The sequence below is a fragment of the Sardina pilchardus genome, chromosome 22, assembly GCF_963854185.1.
Source record: "Sardina pilchardus chromosome 22, fSarPil1.1, whole genome shotgun sequence".
In the NCBI taxonomy this organism is placed as follows: domain Eukaryota; kingdom Metazoa; phylum Chordata; class Actinopteri; order Clupeiformes; family Clupeidae; genus Sardina; species Sardina pilchardus.
In genome coordinates this window covers 26988559-27007101 of record NC_085015.1, presented here as the reverse complement: position 1 = coordinate 27007101, position 18543 = coordinate 26988559, and the positions used below count along the sequence as shown (strand labels likewise).

General features: G+C 47.2%; 1 protein-coding gene across 1 annotated transcript in view; it reads left to right on the top strand.

Moving 5' to 3' along the window:
- The window catches only part of LOC134070084 (C-terminal-binding protein 2), an 80620-nt gene that overhangs the window by 17528 nt on the left and 44549 nt on the right, over nt 1-18543 (top strand). The window contains exon 2 of the mRNA XM_062526295.1: nt 14771-14926. Coding sequence (XP_062382279.1) covers nt 14869-14926 — 58 coding nt within the window. The 5' untranslated portion in view covers nt 14771-14868. The remainder of the gene's footprint in view (nt 1-14770; nt 14927-18543) is intronic.

Genomic DNA, 18543 nt, shown 5'->3' with positions numbered 1-18543 from the left:
GCTAGATGTTCTGATGACTGTCTTTGGTGTTAGTCAGTCGTTTGTGGCAGCCCAACGCGTGGTGGATACACATATGTCTCTAAAAGGATAAAATTGCTTCACACTACAGAGCACTGTGAGGCATGTTTCAATTGGTAGCTTGGTACTGCAATTAATACACCGTGCATGTTTGAGTTTGTGCGCAGTGTTGTTTTTTTTTCTTCCACTCTGCAAAAACACTTAAATAACAAAAATAACGTTGACAGGAGCCACAGAGGAGAGTAGTTGTGTGTTGTAAATGCTTGAGACAGACACACATGTATACGCACACACACACCACTGAAAGATTTGAATTAAACACACATACCCGCATAAAAAAATGCTACCCCTGTCTCCGTTCCTGGACTCTAATGAGTCCCTGAAGCAGTGGTTTTATATTCGCTCCTAATTTGACATGCTTCACTTGGGCTGGGTCTTTCTCTCTTGCTCGCGTTTTCTCTCTCTACAGACCCCAAATCCTTCGTACAATACCCTAATGAATGCAGTTTGAGAAACAACATATTTTAACTGAGCACAACAGCAACCAAAACATTCTTGCTCAACTTCACCTGGGGTTGCAATTAGTCTCCGCCACATCAGTCAGCCCTAAGTGATTGCCAAAAACATCAGCATTGACAAGAGAGGAAGCGATTCTCTGAATACTGGATGTCAGTGTTTCAGCATTCTCATTTACATTGAGAATTATGGGTGCTGTAGTCAGATCATGAGCAAAGGCTGTCATGTCCCTACTTCCTGTTCTGACAGGTTAGAGTAAGCTTAGGGAATGGCACAAAAGGAAAATATATACACACACACACAAATGCACAAACACATGCTCCACCACCCACACCCAGAACGACAACGACCACCACCCCCACCCCCACCCAAGCCAGCAGCATGGCTTTTGAAAGATTAAATGGCATTGCTAGTGCGAGGAGATGGGTGCAAAGCAAATAGCCCGCTGCCGTTTACGAGGCTAATAAAGTCCTCACCAAGCTCCACCTGACAGCTGCTGCCATGTTTGAGCAACACCGCCATTTTAGCCCACCCTTTTCGCCACGCCTGTGCACAAACTCCCCCTTAGTTTTTCAGGAAGAACACTAATCAGCACCATTTAGTTTCATTGTTTTTAGAGTGTGTGTATGTGTGTGTGTGTGTGTGTGTGTGTGTGTGTGTGTGTGTGTGTATTTTGCCTCCTCTGCATCAGGCTCCTGTAATCTATCTACTAGCCAGAGCTGCAGATGTCTCTAAAAGGTTATAAACACGCTGTAATTAAACTCCCAACTCAATTAGGCCGTCTCCTTGACCTTTGTTGGCTTGCTAAGGCGCTCTGTCTTAACTGAAATGCAATTACTAAGACCATTCTGCTCTATCTGACTCACTCATCTGTGGTCAAGAGAAAGTGGTAAACATATGCATGTGTGTCCATTGTCCACATGCACACACCCGCATGCATACAGGCTGCAGAAAAGTGCCTTTCCATACACATCTGCATTCTGCAGAGGCTGATGACTTTACTGAAGCTACTTTTTTTTTCGGAAGCCCTTTTTGTAGGCGGTTGAGCTGCAGTTTCGATGAAGGCATTAGTGCTGATACCATCTTGGACGCACACGCTGGCAACACACACACACACACACACACACACACACACACACACACACAGGTCTGGCACATTTTCCATGCCTCACTCTGCTTAGCTCACAATGCAGTGGCTCCGAGGTATGGGAGAATCTGGGTGGTAATGAATAATATGAAGCACTTCACTGACCCAAGAGTGCCATCATCTCTCTCGCTCCCTCACACTCTTTCTGTTTTCCTATCTTTCACTCTTTTTGTCTTCCTGGTCCCCCCTTTTCCATTTCGGAGGCCAGCTTTTGGCATTATTAGGGAATTGAGCATGGACTGGCGTCAGCAGTTTCCTGTATGCTGGTGCAGTCTCATTCCATTTCCAGAGGAGTGGATGGCGAGAGCAACAGAGAGGGGAAACATTAATAGGAGGCTGCTGATAGTTAGGACAGGAGCTGGGTAGGGCCGGCATCAATCAGAGCGCAGCCTGACGGCTTTATGCGCTCCAGAGAGAGAGGCGCTTAACTTTAATGGGAGGAGATAGAAATGTTGAGTTACTTTATTTTCCCCACCCTTTACACACTGACACACACACTCCCTTTCTCTACCTCTTTCTCACTTACACACACACACACACACACACACACTCAAACACACACTCAAACACTCGCACAGGGGCACTGCCCCCACCCCCTGAACTATCCGGACCGTGTTTGATATATAGAGTTAATTCCCCTCACCCAGCACAGTAATTCATGTGTTTCATACATTTAATGCCAGGCAGACAGAGTGCAGTGTGGGATTGTTAATTTTCTGCCTGGAGATTGCAGGTCTTCCACCCCCCCCTTTTCCGCAACCCCCACCCCGGTTTGCTTGCAGTCACCCTCCCTCCTGCTTTCGCTCTCCCTGCCCCCTCTCCTTCCCTCCCTCCTCCGCACCCTCCTCCCATCCCCCTCTCCTGTCGTCTTCCCTCCATCCCTCTGCCAGTTAATTTGGCTAAGAGTAGCGGCGCTTTCTGGCTGTCTTTTATGGCGCATCAGGTTTGGGTTCCTCGTAAAAAAACGACTCTGCCAGGCCAATCCCGCATAATAAAGCTGGCTGGGCGGGCGGGCGGGCGGGCGGGCGGGCGGGAGGGCAGGCAGGGCTCTGGAGGGAACGCCACCACCAGCGCTGCTGACCTTTTGACAATAGAAGCTCTCCCAACCCCCAGCCTCCACAATCCCCGTAATCAAGAGCCCCCCCCTCTGCCCCCCCGCCACCCTTCTGCCCCCAAGTTCACAGGGTCATGCTGCTGTGTTCCCCTCTGCGGTGGGGTGATAGTGTTTTTAATTAGACCAACAGAGCTTTGGGGGGGGGTCGCCTCTTGCTGATGCATTACTTTATTTGGACTCTCAGAACCAGGACAGGGGCACTTCCTGGGTAACTTATGTGTTGCTTCTCTTGGCAGCAGAGGAGAATATGAAGACCCTCCCCCTTCAATCGAAGCAGCGAAAAAAATGTGCTTATCAAGGCGACAGTATATTGGTTTTATTAACACTGGCAGGGCCTGTCCCCCTTTTTCAGTGAGCCAAGAGCTGGGTGCCTGCTCCCATTTATGTTGTGTTTGTTCTGTAGTTGCTCTCAGCAGGTCCAATTTTGCCTTTTTTTTTCTGTAGAGAGATGGAAGTTGAGACATTGAGTGTGTTTGAGGGGTGCGGGTGTGGTGTGAGGGGAGAGTCTCACACAAAAACAGCCTCACACAATAAAATAAAAAGAAGTCATTTGGGTTCAGGCAGAAGGCAGAAAGCGCAGGCTCAGTAATGTTTTCCTGCCGGCACCGTGTTGCACTCCAGACTTATATTGAGTCGGTCACCCAGCGTCCACACAGATCATCTTTTCAGCGGCCAACTTTGAAGGAGGGGAGAGCGCCGCAACTGTCTTTCAGACTTCAGAGTGAGCGGCATTATTTTGATTGGCAACACAGAGGGCTGAATGTTCAGAGAGAGAGTTAGAGAGAGAGAGAGAGAGAAAAAAAGAGGGAGGGAGGACGGACGAGAGTGAGCACATGTGTGCCTGCGTCTTCGGAGAGCGTGCGCTGATGTGAGCCTGGCTTTGTGTCAGGAGACATTTTGTGCCAGGCAGGAGAACAAACTTAGCGCTGTGACAAGGGCTGTTCACTACTATAAAAGGCACGTTGACCCTTGCGACCCGCCAAGTTGAAATGGAGGCCACCATCTCTTCTGTGGGGCTCAGTTGAAAGAATCTCAATCTCACACACAAACAAAACCACAGGAAGAGGAGGAAAGAAGGAAAGGAGAAGGCCAAGGAGAGGGAGAAAAGAGGGAGAGAGAGAGAGAGAAGACGGGGAGAGGGAGAAAAAAAGTTAAATAAAAAACATGGATCACATGATGGGATTCTGTGTTTTGGGTCATGATGAAGTGAAGAGATGGCATGTGGGGTGTGTGTGTACGTGCTTGTGTGTGTGCAGGCGTATAGTGTGTGTGTGTGTGTGTGTGTGTGTGTGTGTGTGTGTGTGTGTGTGTGTACGTGCTTGTGTGCGTGCAGGCGTATAGTGTGTGTGTGTGTGTGTGTGTGTGTGTGCGCGCACAGCCACAGGATTGACCCAGAGCCCCAGGCTCTTCATGTTTTTTCAGTCGGGCTGTAGTCCCATGACTCATGCCTCTTTTCACTGTCTGTCCGCCCTGTGGCGCAGGGCAGGGACTGTCCCTGTGTGTGTGTGTGTGTGTGTGTGTGTGTGTGTGTGTGTGTGCGCGCCCACAACCTCCAACCCCCACCCACCTCCATAACATGGCCTCACTAGCAGCTCTGTGTCCACAGCTGAAAAGCACTTTGTTCTGGCTCCCCCTGTGTTCACAAGCACCAGATACCAGATGACCCTCTGGCGTCCCGCTCTCAGGGTGCCCCACTCTCAACACTGCCTGTGCACAACTGTGTGGAGGGACAGACAGAGAGAGAGAGAGAGAGAGAGAGAGAGAGGGAGAGATGTTGGCCATCTCTTGTTGCCCTCGCTGTTGACGCTATTTAATCCCAGGTCCTTTGAGAAGTGCATGCGCAGCACATCGTACAGGGCGAGGTGGAGCCACCAGCACTGGATGAGACTGCGAGCACAAGCAGAGTATAGATCCATAGATGTGAACTTTGCCTTTGTTTGGCTATTTCATCATCTGTTCAGCTAAAGGAGGGTGTTGCGTGTTTTGGTGGGGTTAGAGAGTGGGTCGTAGTAAAGCGAACACTACACCAAACCAAATTTCCTGATTGGCATTATCAATATATCTAAACTATAGCATTCAGTGCTATATTTCAAGACGCATGCGTGTGCCTTCTGACATTTCTGTTCGTGTATGTGTTGGTGAGTGTATGTGTGTGTGCGTGCACGTGTACGTTCGTGTGTGTGTGTGTGCGCCTGAGCAAGTGTGATTGTGTGGCGGTGTGATGAATAGCTGTTTTTGCTCTGTTGTTGGTGATCAGCACTTTTATTCTGCAGTTAATCCACAAGGCCGCACTCAGCTACGCTACTGCCATTTTTCACCTGCCTCTCTCCCCGCTGTCGTCCCGCTTCTACCACTCACTGCTGTGGGAAGCGCTACTACACAGTCCTCAGGCAACCTCCCTCCTTCCCTCTCCTGAGACAAACATGCACGTTCACTCACATTTGTGGACTTCCTCTCCAGCCAAACTGCAGCCCAAATACACTTTGAAGCCATTAAAAGGCTCTTGTTCATTATATAGCATGTTCCTGTTTCTGTTTTAAATCTATGTTAGTATTTTGAGGAACTAGCTATTTCGGGTATAGTTACAATATTGTATAGGAGAAACAAACCTCTTCAATCTTCAAAACAATATTCTCAATTTGAATGATAATCATCTTCTGAAATTGGTTCAATCAAAAACATAAAATTAGCTACCAGCTGGATATGTTGTTGATCTGGCCCAATTACCATACCTTTTAACACAGGGTGTTTTTCACAGTCACATTAGAAATGTGAGGATTATGTAGAACTACAATAAAAATAACATCTCCAGAAAGCTTAAATGTCTAATATGAAAGAATTTACATAGATTAGCCTGAATAATGATTATTTATCTTTAAACAGGTACAGATATTTTCCTTATCTGCTTTCTTGACATTGATATAGGTACATTCACACAAACAAACAAACAAAGACACACACTCACTGAGAAGCACACACTCGGGCGTGAAGTGCTGAATAGGGTTGGTCATGTTGCGACGAGGTGTAATATTTGGGTCGGGATCCACTGGTGAATTTCCTCAGCTACTCGGGCTACTCCAGAAGATACTCATGATGGAGAGATTTCATGATGTGATGGCAAGAATGGTAGGTCAGACTTTGTGTGTGTGTGTGTTAACTGAAGGTAGACTTCATTACAAACAGTTACCGTCATCACAGACAATGGTGGAGCTTCCTGTCTACATGCATCACTCACTGAACTGATAGTGTTATCAGCTCCTGTCTGCGGGCTACTGTGCCCCGGGCAAAAGCGAAAACAAGGGAAGAGAGCACCTCTGTCAGTTGAGACTTGTGCTTGTTTGGAGGGCTGGATGCAGCGTGTGCTTCTGTCATGATGTCATTTTGTTGGGTTAACCTTTCAAGCCGGCGCTAATGAAAGCAGGAAGTGAACCCTGAAGCTGTGGCCAGTGCTCTGAAGGTAGTCATCCCCCTCTGTCTCTCAGACACACACACACACACACACACACACACACACACACACACTAACCACCCCCTTGGAGGAATGAGTGCTGTGGCTGATGTCTCATCTTTCCAGAACTTTCCAGAACACTTCCCAGGGAGATGTTTCTCCAGGCCACTCAAAGATACACTGAAGATTAACAAGGCCCCTGCTGGGATGATTAGAAATTAACTGTGCTCAACAGGTTGTCTAACACGTGCACATATGCACACACACACACACACACAGAGGCTGTACTCTGAGTAGCGAGGCCCCCAGAGATGTGTTCTACATATGGAGAAGTGGCGATGAGCTGAGAGGCTTCCCCCCTCTCTCTGTTTGAGTACGCCTGTGACTGACTGTTCCTCATATCACTGAGTGTATCAAACACACGTACCCCTAACCAACGGAAATGTAAAAAAGGCTCTAATGTGTGCAGTCATGTTCTGTCTGACTCCTCTGCGTTTAGATGCTTCTGCTTTTATGCAGTGCCCTCTTTTATTTCGCTAGACTGTATGATGATGGCTCCACTGTCAGGTGGTGCCAATAACCTCGCCTCAAGCATTCTCCCGCTCTCTCTTTCCCTCTCGCTCGCTCGCTTGCTAGCTTTTTTTTTCTCTCCACCCCCCCACCCCCATTCCATCATGTTCTGAATTCTACAAAGGAGGCTGTGGGCTTACTTGTTGTCATGTGACCCAAGCCAGGACTAGCATGTGATTGCACACTTAACTGTGTGGCCCCGTTTGGGCTCAGGATGGGTGCTTTACTGTGCCCCAGCTTCCTTTCCAATACTGTTCTTTAGAAGGTAGCTACACCAGGCTACACCTCTCCCAGCTGTACACATGACCTCAGAGCAAAACTCCATCTGTTTAGAGCAAATGTGGAGGCTGTCTTTTGGACATTTCTAGATTTAATTGGACCAAGGAGAAGTGGAAAGTTAGGACTGTGGAACTGGCCCTGTCTAGCCTCTTCCATCCCCCCCCCCCCCCCCCCCCCCCCCAAATAAAAAAAAAAGAACACACACACGTGCACACTGTTGTGAAAACGAAGAATAATTTGGACCCTCACACCATAATATGTTTTATTTTCCATGTCGGTGGAAATAAAGGTTTTCTTTGGGACCCTGAGCGCAATACGACTCCATCAGTAAAGTGTAAGGCTCCGCCTTTTCCAGAAAGAATGGCAACATAGCTTTATACTCCGGAGTTCTTCTAGCAATTAACATGAGAACTCTCTTTCTGTCTCTCTCTCTCTCTTTCTTTCTCTCTCTCACTCTCTGTCTTTCTCTCTGAGTGAGTGTGTGTGTGTGTGTGTCTGTGGGAAAAAGTCTCCGTCTTGACTGGGAATCTGAAATGAGCACATCTGTGCTAGGAGGGGAGCTGGAGACATGCAGAGAAGGGCTCCAAAGAAAACTGGCCCATCCACCCTGTCACTGTCAAACTGGGAAGTGTATGTGCGCGAGCGCGCGCGTGTGTGTGTGTGTGTGTGTACGTACACTTTTGCCTTTTGTGTTTCTCTCTGCTGGTCTGGACTTTATCAGCACTTTGTTTAGTTTGGCCTTGTACCAGTAAAAGCTGAAGAGCTGAAACTGGGCCTTTTCCACCATAGATTTGTGTGTGTGCATCAGTTATTACAGTTTTAGAAAATGGCAATACTGTTTGATTTCAGTTTAGTTTAACTTGTTACTTTCTAGAGTTCATAACCAGTAGGCTATTATATTGAGGAATTGACTAGTTATAGTCAGTAAGGTCAGGAAGCTTTAGTTTGTAAGGTATGTAGAGGAAATCAAAGCTTGATTTACAGCTGAAAAGGGTACGATAAAATAATGCTTTATGTCTAATATGATGTATTTAAAGGTAGGGTATGGAATGAGCTTTTTTGGTCATTTTTGCAAAATCACTTGAAATCCTATTCCTAACCCACTTACAGCCACTGAGTTGGAAGTACTGAAATGGAAGTTAAACATGTCAATCATCTGCAGAACGGGCAGGGCTCGAAAAACTCCAGCCAATAGAATTCTAAACCTCATACCATCATTTCACAGCTCATTTGTCAATCTAACGGTCTTCCTCTTCCTCCTCCCCCTCCCCCCCGCACGCGCGACCCGTTCGTGCACATAGCACGAAAGCTGACCGCGAGTCAGTGCTGAAAGTGAAACGAAACTAACTAGGCCTGCTACACGTCCCACAATGTTCCCCTCAAATTGTATGTGTCACTTCATTTCTATACATAGTAAGGCAGCGGATACCTACGGAAACTCAATCACCCACGCAATAAATAAGCTATGTAGCAAAAATTACATTTTACCGTGACTCGAAGAGTGTTGTAAACATGAAATCGAAACTTAACCGCTTGGAGCTACAGTGGAATAGGCGAACTAGCGGGCCAGCACTAAACTCGGATATTTCAGAAGATAAACGCCCTGGTAAGAACCAAACCATTCTATTCAAATATACACACCTATGGCTACTGAAAGATGTAAGGTAGCCTATATCAAATGTTATTTTGGTGTATTAAAATGCATCGTTGTTTTAGAATTTCCGAACGAAAGGGCTGGTAGACTAAGGTGCTTTTACCATAATGGCTATAAAATCATCTACCTTGTCTGATTTGTGGAACTATTACCTACAACCCTTTGGAGGTGAATAAAGAATGTAATTGGGGAAGTTGATGTGGGCGATTGTATGGAGACTAGAGCTCATAGTGCTGTAGACGCCAGGCTGGCATTTCATTTAGCCTGGCTCGCTCTCGCGCATAATTTTCGTTGGTGCATGGAGGGCGGGACTTGAGGTTGTATGTATTCAAAATCTGCCGGCCGTTTTGCGAATTCCGTACCCAACCTTTAAATTATTTATTGATTTATTTAATGTAGTTAATTTTATTTATTTAATTTAGTTTTCAAAACTGAAATTTAGTTTTTATTTCTGTTAATGAATTTCCTTCATTGGTAGTTTTTGTTATAATATCCCTGGTGTGTATATGTGTGTCCATCCATGTGTGGGCATGGATTGGAGTGGACACAAGCTTCTCTCCTGAAGCAGGAAGCTGTGAATCACTGCTCATCCTGTGAAGGCTCAGAGGAACTGCTCTCCAGGCTTTGGCCACCAGAATCATTCTGTCAGCCTCGTCCCAGGCCCCTGATCCTCACCGAGTGCTTTGGCTCAAGGGTGCTATCCGCTGTTTGGGACCGTAGATGTAGAAGCTGATCAGGAGAGCTGGGGTTAGCACATGGAAATGTGATTATGGTACTACCTGTACTACTTTTTTAAAAAAGTATTCACACCTTGCGAGAATCATTTACAATTGAGTGTTTATGAAAGTGTCGATGTGGTGGTGCGTCATGAATGAGGAATGTTGGTATGATTTGAAGAAGAATGGAAGTTGTGTGTGCGAGGGAGAGAGTGAGTGAGTCCTGGGTCACCTCTGGGGCTCTGGCTGACCCGTGTGTGAGTTCAGTGGCCGGGCTCCAAGGGTTCACGCGTCCATCAGGAGTGACTCATTACCTTTCCCAGGTCTGTGTGCCTGAGCGACAGCTTCGCCGGGGTAAGCCGGTATTTTTAGCCCCCCGCGCTCCTTCTCTCCGCTGTCTTAGCTCTTCCTGTTTTCCCCCGCAAAGCTGCTGGTGTTTTGGCTCCTCGCTGAAAGATTTAGCTCGGCAGGAACAAAGCAGGCTGAGTGGGCAGAACAGACTCCATTGTTTGAAGAGGGGCGGGAGGGGGGGAAAAAAGCTGCCCGAGAACGAGAGCTGAAAAGTCTCTCTAATATTAGCGATAATGATACCACTAAAAAAAAAACAAGCCTGCATTTTGTTTCTGAAACTCAGGGGGTCAGGCCTTTAGAGGCGGAACCTAATAGCCTGGGTACTGGCGGCGGCGGTGTTGTTGAGGGATGGGGACATGGTGCGCTGACAGGCCTGGACTGAAGTGTGGTCTGGCTGTGTCTCCTGGCCATTGTGTGGAGTGGGGTTGGTGTGGGTACGCCTGTCAAAAGCTGTAGCCATGATTGGGAGCATCTGATGGAGCGGGGCTTGTCCTCGAGTGCTCCTCCAGTGGGACTGGGGGAAATACGGGCATCAATATCCACACTTACCCACAAACTTGGACCCCACTAAACTATAGTGGGGTCCAAGGTTGTGGGTTAGTGCGGATATTGGTGACTAAAGCAATGCTAGGGTGTTGGTGTAGCTTAGCAACATTCTGCCTAGTTCTGCTGCTTATCCCAGCCCTGCATGACATGTTTGCTAGCAGTGTTCTCACGTAGATTCTTGCGGTCAAACCCGATACAGAAGCACCAGATAGATAGATAGATAGATAGATACTTTATTGATAAGGGGAAATTCAAGAACCACTAACCCACACTGTTGCCTCAGAATCGGTGTTCCTCTCTCTTCTCGCTGGAGTTCCTCTCCAACCAAAAAAGAAGCGAAAGCTGAATGTCAGGACATGAATAATTGATTGATTTAATCTTTGGAAGTCGCACCACACCGTGCGCTTCAGAACCGTTTTCTCCCCCTCTTGCACTTCCAAAGGTAAGGGCTCTCATTTTGGAGGAGCCAGTGAGGAGGTGTCTAAATGTCTGTCTGCCAGTGAGGGGAATCACAGCAGGTTCCTGGCCTGACCTTTTCAATTATTTACACCCGTAAATGATGCTTTTGACATGTGTGCAAAGTGTGCACACAGACATTTTGCCTGCTGACATACAGAACCATAGGCTACCTATAGGCACATTCGCCACTCCTGTACCTTTATCGCTACAGAGGAGTTAGTCAAAAAGGTTGATCAGATGAAGGAAGTTTTTTGTTGGGGGGGCTTCAGTGGGGATCATATGACATTAACGGTTTGGCCGGCAGCTGCCTGCTGGTGCCGAGGGCTAAGTGTGTCGATGAGCTGGAGCTGGCCAGCAGAGAGGGAGCGAGCGCACAATCAGTCCCCACTAATTAGCCTCCGAAGGAGGACGCTCCCCTATACATCTGCTTACCAAACCAAATTATGCCTCTCCTGCTTCAGCAAGCCCAATTAATCACATCAGAGAGCGTTTAGATTCTCTCTCCCTCTCGCGCTCTCTCCCACTCTCTCTCCTTCCCTGCTGGAAGATTGATTGCAGAACAGCAGTATTATCTTTGCACTTCATCATGTTACAAGACACTTTACCATATTAATCCAATTTGACTTTGGGGCCCAGCTCTCGGTGCCAACTTCCTCTGCAGTGCCTGCTTTTGGCTGACAGGGGGCGCTGAAGGCCTCCACAGACTTCAGGGGCCGCAAGCTGGTACTCTGGAAAGAAGGAAGCTGATGTGAGAGAGGATCAAGAGGGTTTCTCTCTCTCTCTCTTCCTCTCTTTCTCTCTTTCTCTTTCTTTCTCAAGCGCACACACACTGCAGAACCGCATGCTCAGAACAGCTAGTTCTCTCTTGGCTCCCCTGTGGCCTGTGAGTGAGAGGGGGACGAGAGACGGGGGTTATTCTGGCACTGTACTTAGTCACAGTTTGGTTCCTGTTTGTGTCTTGTTCCTGAGCAGAGTGGCACCCTTCTTGGTGAGCTGGGTCCACGGGAGTGTGTGTGTGTTTCGAGGGGGCCCCCCTGGTGTCTTAGTCAGCTGACTCTGCCAAATCTGGAGGGTACTGATCTGTGCTTTGGATGAGAGAGACATGGGAATCACATAACTGACTGACCTCCAGGCCTTTACTGTTGCAACTCGGTGGAGTTTTCTCTCTCTCACTCGCTCTCTCTCTGTGTTTGTGTGTGTGTTTACATTTGAGTTATGTCTGGGGATGATGCTTTCTTAGGATTGGAGTGATTTTTCTGAGTTGTTTGTTTCTCCTCCCATTTCCACACATACACACAAACACGCGCGCGCACACACACACAATGCTGTTCATAGCAATTTGTATGAAGTGGTTTACAGGATCTCTTGTCCTGTCTGAGCCCCCCCTCTTTAAATCGGTTGATCTATACAAAGAATCAGCACTACAGGTGGAGTGGCAGCCGGTTGGACCTGGTTCGAGTCCTGTACCCCCTGCTGTTGCGAGTCCATGTGGCTTTGGATAAAAGTGTGTGCCAAATACCAGTCAACTTTAACGTGAACGTTTTCGCTGAATATTCCTTTTCTCTAGATACTTGACATTATTTATTTAAGGATGTGACTTTGACAGGACCAGGCAGTATATTACATCTTCTGTTGACAGACAAGACAACAACACATAATTTTCTTTTATCAGTGTAGGCCAATGAAGTGTGTGTGTGTGTGTGTGTGTGTGTGTGTGTGTTTGGTCTGATCCCCACAGAGTATAGCAGGTCAGGACTAACCCACTTCACTGTGTGAGGGCACTGTGCTGCTGGGCCAACCGATTAATCACACTGATAACAGGAGAAGCTGTTTTCATTAGTACACCCCCCCCCCCCTCCCCATTTCTTTCTCTCTCTCTCTCTCTCTCTCTCTCTCCCTCCCTCCCTCCCTCCCTCTCTCTCTCTCTCTCTCTCTCTCTCTCTCTCTCTCTCTCTCTCTCTCTCTCTCTCTCTCTCTCTCTCTCTCTCTCTCTCTCTCTCTCTCTCTCTCTCTCTCTCTCTCTCTCTCTCTCTCTCTCTCTCTCTCTCTCTCTCCCTCTCCTCCCTCCCCCCATTTTCCCTCTCTTTCTCTCTCGGTGGACCTCTGCGCTTGTATTTCTTGGCAGACAGTAGTGGAACACCCATTATTAGGACCACCTCAGCACTTCTTTGTGTCTCTCTCCCTCCCTCCCTCTCCCTCTCTCTCTCCCTCTCTCCCTCCCTCCAAACCTCACTCTCTGGTATTTTGTCAGTGTTACTCTGTTTTGTTCTGACCAGCAGGAGGCTGTGTTATTTGTTTTTCTGACGGTAGAATAGTCACGATGAACCCTAGTGTGTGTGATGAGTTTATTAGTTCTGGACAGGGTGTGTGAGTGGAGTTGTGTGTAAGATTAGCACAACTGCTCTGTGGTGATTGGAGGTCCAGTGCAGAAAAAGTGAGGGGGTGGGGATCAGAGGGTGGTGCTCTGCAATCGATCGCTCATTGATCGCCTGCTGCTGCCTTTTCAGATCAAACTGAGTAGTGTGTGTGTGTGTGTCTGTGTCTGTGTCTGTGGTCTGTCTGTGTGTTGATGTTTTTCTTGTACTGTATTGTGTTGGACAGAGGGTGTGGCTCATACATCACACGATGTAGCACCTACACATTTGTGTGTGTGTGTGTGCGCATGTGTGTAAATTTGCTCCACCTGCGATTCTCAATCGTTATCTCATTTGAGAATGTTTGTCACGTCTGGATTTATACCTGCTAGGCCTCTCGCATCAATAAAGCATTTGTGAGCTGTTCTCATCACATTCATATCATTACTATTCAGTGGCTTGAGGCCTTTAACCCACATTTCTCTCCAGAGCTGGGGAACATTCTTGTGCTCTGATCAGCTTTTACTTCCCCCTGTTGGCCACATGAGGTCATTGCAGCTTGGGTCCTCCCTTGGCAGTTGAGACGTCTTGATCTTGTTTCCCTACATTTCTTCAGCGATTTTACAGACACTACTTACAGACAGTATCGGCTTTGTTTGTTTTTGTTTACTGCTTGTGAATGCATACTTGATTGTGTTGTCTCACAATCTCACAAATTGTACAGTCAACAGGGCTTTTTTTGCGGGGGGGATTGTTTGAGGACCGTGTCTGTACGCTAAATGACCAGCTAGCTTAAATGGACGAGCAACTTTTAGTGTGTTTTTGTCTGCTCCTCTGATTGCCAAATTGATGATGGCCATCTTGACCCATGGTCTGACCGGCACAGAAGGCACCCAACGAGTCTTTCAGAAGAGCCTAGTGCTTCCAGGCTGCGTTTGAAGCTAACGGCTTCCTCTGCAGCTCCCCTCATGCAGTGGAGTGGAGAGTGATACCTCACCCTTGGGGAAAGGGCATATGCCGGCTTTTGGAATGAAATTTCAATAAGCCTCTAATTAATGCCTGGTTAAAAACCTAATTATAATCAGGCGATTATACCTTCAAGCTAATCAAGCTCTTCCCTCCGGCAAATTGGCGCTGAAGTGGAAAGAGAAGTTGACACATGATGCCTCAGCGGGTTAAAAAGAGAGCTCGTGTTAACCTTATGTTTGATATGCCCTGCCTGACCGGTTAGAGGCCCTGCTTCTGTCTCAACGCCTCAGCTGCCCTGTGCTGTGGAATTTACAAATAAAGGAGTGGGGGAGTGGGCCAGTGAGTGTGCAGATGAGCGTTGGGGTTTGAGTAATGGGGCACAGGGGAAGTGTTGGATCTAAGAGAGGGCAAGCAAACACTACTTTGAAGGATCTTCCTTTGTCAACAGATGTGTTTAAATCGGAGAGCGGTGTGTGTGTTTTGAGATTGTGTGTAGTTGTACTCCCCAGTCCATAGCCCCAGAGCAGTCTAGCACTTGGAGTCACATTGAACTTCGTGAGCTTGTCTATGTGTTTGCCCAAGTGTATGTGTGAGGTCTCAACGCGTGTGTGTGCGTGTGTGTGTTGTAGGTGCGGTGTGGCGTTATGCCCCGTGGAGACTGCTGCTCTCTGCGTTAGGACCCTGAAGAAAAGCCTTTGCGTGCAGCAGCAGGACAGAGAGGCCCGCTATGGCCCTGACCGACAAACACAAAGTCAAACGACAGAGACTGGACAGGATCTGTGAAGGTAAGGTCTCTCGCTCACTCTCTCTCTCTCTCGCTCGCTCGCTCTTTCTCTGTCGTTTGCTCTCACGCGCGTTCTCGCTCTTGCTCACACACACACACACACACACACACACACACACACACACACACACACACAGAGCACACACACAGCACACACACACACACTGAGTTGCTCTCGTACACTTCCTCTCCTCTCTCAATCTGGCTTATTTTCGGTCATGTCCTGTCTACTGCATTCTAAGGGTTCCGACTGAGTCTATCAGATGATGATCATCTTTAGCAGATGGCTTCAGTATTCTGCAGGGAATACTGAAATGATCTTACAAGACTTAATCCTGGTCTTTCTCGAGGAAATGTTATGTGTTAAATGACTAGAAACAGATGTGCTCTTGGTTAACAGTCAGAGCCTTGTTGTGTACATCAGTTGGTCTGGTCAACACATTTTTAGAACATAACTGATTATTGATCAGGTAATAGGAGCCAATGATGGTGTTTATTGACAAACAGAGGCTGAAGTTGAAATTGTTTATTACTAGGTTGTGGGATTGTGATGTTTATCAGTATACTGATGTAAGTTAATGTTTTAGATTGTTGAGATGTCCACTGTTATTGATTGGGCATGTGATCATCATGTGTTGTTGATAAACATTTTTGGTGACTAGTTTTGTTTTTCTTTTGTTTGCGTACGTGTGCACCCTCATGCATAGTCCTACTTGTGCATGCTCTTGTAACACACTTCTTGATATACAGTATAACATGCATGCTTCACTGCATTAATGTCACTGCTTTTTCATGCTTGCCTGACCTACACACACAGACCCGCACACACGATCTCTCCCTGCCCTACATTTGGCCTTCCTGCTGGTGCTTTGTAGGCTCACATCAGGGTTGGCACTGTGCAAACTTTGTGTGTGTGTGTGTGTGTGTGTGTGTACTATACACCCTTTTGAGCAGCAGGGCGAGTGGCACAACCTGCCCTCCGCTCGCCATGCCAGGCGGCTAGCCAAATTCAGTTTGTCAAAGGGGCCTTTCATTGTCTCTGTGTGTGTGTGAAGTATAGATGCTGGAGTACCCACACAACATACTGGCCTCAGAGTAGTGTGGGACCCACCACCTAGCTACATGCATGTTCTTTAAATGTAGAGATTTAGTTTTGTAGTAGAGATGCACAGATGGATCAGCTGGTGACCGGAATTTTCATGTGATCGGCCATGCCCAGCGACTGGTCGGTTAGTCTTATGCCGGTCAATTGCACTCGTGCGTCACACTTAATCACTCAGCTGAGTGTGCAAAGTTTGAAGAAGCTAGCAAAAGCCAACACTCAACACAAGTTTTTCTATGCGTAGAAATCGAATGCTTCAGATGTCACAGACACTTCATTACATAAACATCCCTCATTACTGGCCATCCTTGGTCCCTTGGTCGCATGGAGTTAACTGATTGTGACTTAAAAAAGAATCAAAGTTTAGCCATCATACATGATAATAAGATGTCAACAAGCAGCGACTCACAGAGTAGGCCAAGTATTTCACTCAAACATATTATGGTGAAGTACAATCGCTATTAGCACTTAGCTATTAGCACTCCTCCCTTGTGTTTGCATGATGCACCTACTTTTCCCTCACCCTCCCATACATGCATATGCATCAATGCATATGCAAATATGTACCATGGAAGCATGTTCAAATGTGTCATGAAAATAGTTTTTCTATATCATTGGATGCTAGGGGAAAGTAATGGTTATTTAGTGGTGTAATGGTTATTTAGTGGTGTGTGAATGTCCCACAATAGGAAGTATTATAGTTTGATCCTGCAGCTGAAGTCTGTTGACCTGTTCCATTTTTTTAACCGCCGTTCCATTATTGAAAAGTTGATTACATTTCTATGTTAAAATGTTATATTAAAAAAAAGATAGAAAATAAATTCTAGTGTGTGAAGTGGTTAGTAGACATGAAATTGTAATTAGCTTAAATCGGTATCAGCAGGTCGGACTCTATGAAAAATCGAAATCGGCCCGGAAAATTGCAACCGGTGCATCTCTAGTTTGTAGTAGCAACATTCCTTAGCATTTTCACCCTGTTATGCTGTTCTGTTGCTTTAGTGTTTGTCAGATGTGTCTCCTTTTTGAGATGCTCAGTACATAGACTTGGACACATTTACGCACGTGCATCGTATCACCAGGTGTGGGAGCAGCAGTGTCAGCACAAAGTGATTCAAGAGCGACTTATTGCTCTCTGGCGAAACATGTTCTCAAGGTTTAGGTGTTTGTAACCCATATACACACACATGTGCACACCAGCATGTCTGCCAGTGCATTTGTTTGGTCAATGATGTAAGCGCTTCACAGTCTAGTATGCGTGAAATGAGGAACATATGTCAAGCAGTCAGCCTCTGTGCACTAGTGTACCAATAAAAAAAAAACACACACACACTTAAGCATAGGCTGAGAGCTTGCAGAATGACAGATACCATACCTCAACCTTCTCATTTAAGATGGTCCACTGTAGTTCTGAATTAGTGCTTGCATAAATCTTTTTTCACTTTAGCACACTGGTCTTAAAACCTGTGAAGGTAATCGTTCAGGCAAAATGGAACCAGAACTTTTTTGCGTTTTGTAATGAAGGTGCTACCAGAGGTACATGGCTCCTTGTGTTCAGCCAGCTGTAGCCGGAGTTTGTACAGGCGGTTGGGAGTGCATTAGTGTTCGTCTGGAGCCGGGATGGTTGGATGGGCGCGCAGATCAGAGGCAGTTGAGAGCGCGGCGTGCCATAACAGGTGTTCCTCTGAAGGCTGAAGAGGGAAGATAAAGAGAGAGGGGCGCCTGATGAGCGCCGGGCACTAGCACCTGCACACGCACTCAGGCAGAGAGAGCGGACGCCTAAAACTGGGGGCCTCCAGATGGCCGCGGCGGCCTGGCAGCCCATTGGCTCGAGCACAGTCACCGCAAGGGGCGGAGATAAGGGAAGGAGAAAATAAATAAAGCGCAGCTTGTGATCTGTCGACGGGCCAAAGCCAAAGCGGCGCTGTCCTTCAGTTGGCCTGCGTGTGATTTCTACACCCAGGCTGCTGTGATAAGCATCAGAGGCCAGACTTTGCTGGGGCTGTTATTCCTCGGAGGAGAGATAAGTCTCCCCAGATCTATTTGTCTTAAGCGTCGTATCGTCCTGCATCTTACATCTCCGCACGTCAAGACCTCGGGTAGGGCTGGGCAGACAAGGGAATTCACAATGTGTTTCTGCCTCATATCTTCAGAGGGGAGGAGGACATACATCATCTGGAATCTGCATCATCTCCACAGCCCATTCGTCGGTTTCCTTCTCTTCCCCCTCGCCAACATCATTCCAGTGTGAGCATCTCTCCTCGAGACTCGGCCGGGAATTCATATGGCCTGTGTGGTTGTTGTTTTAGGCTTGTCCCAGCCTCTCCGTCTCCAAATAATTTAGGCTGTATGTGAAAAAGAAAAGTTTATTTGCGAAGCGATATTGTGAGCCTCACAAAAGCGGACCGCAAATTGAGACGTTGGACCGACCGGCGGCGGAATCTGAAATACAACGGAGTCTATGGAAGCCCTGTGGCAGGATGACATTGCTGATTAAACCATTAGATGGGCCGATGTGT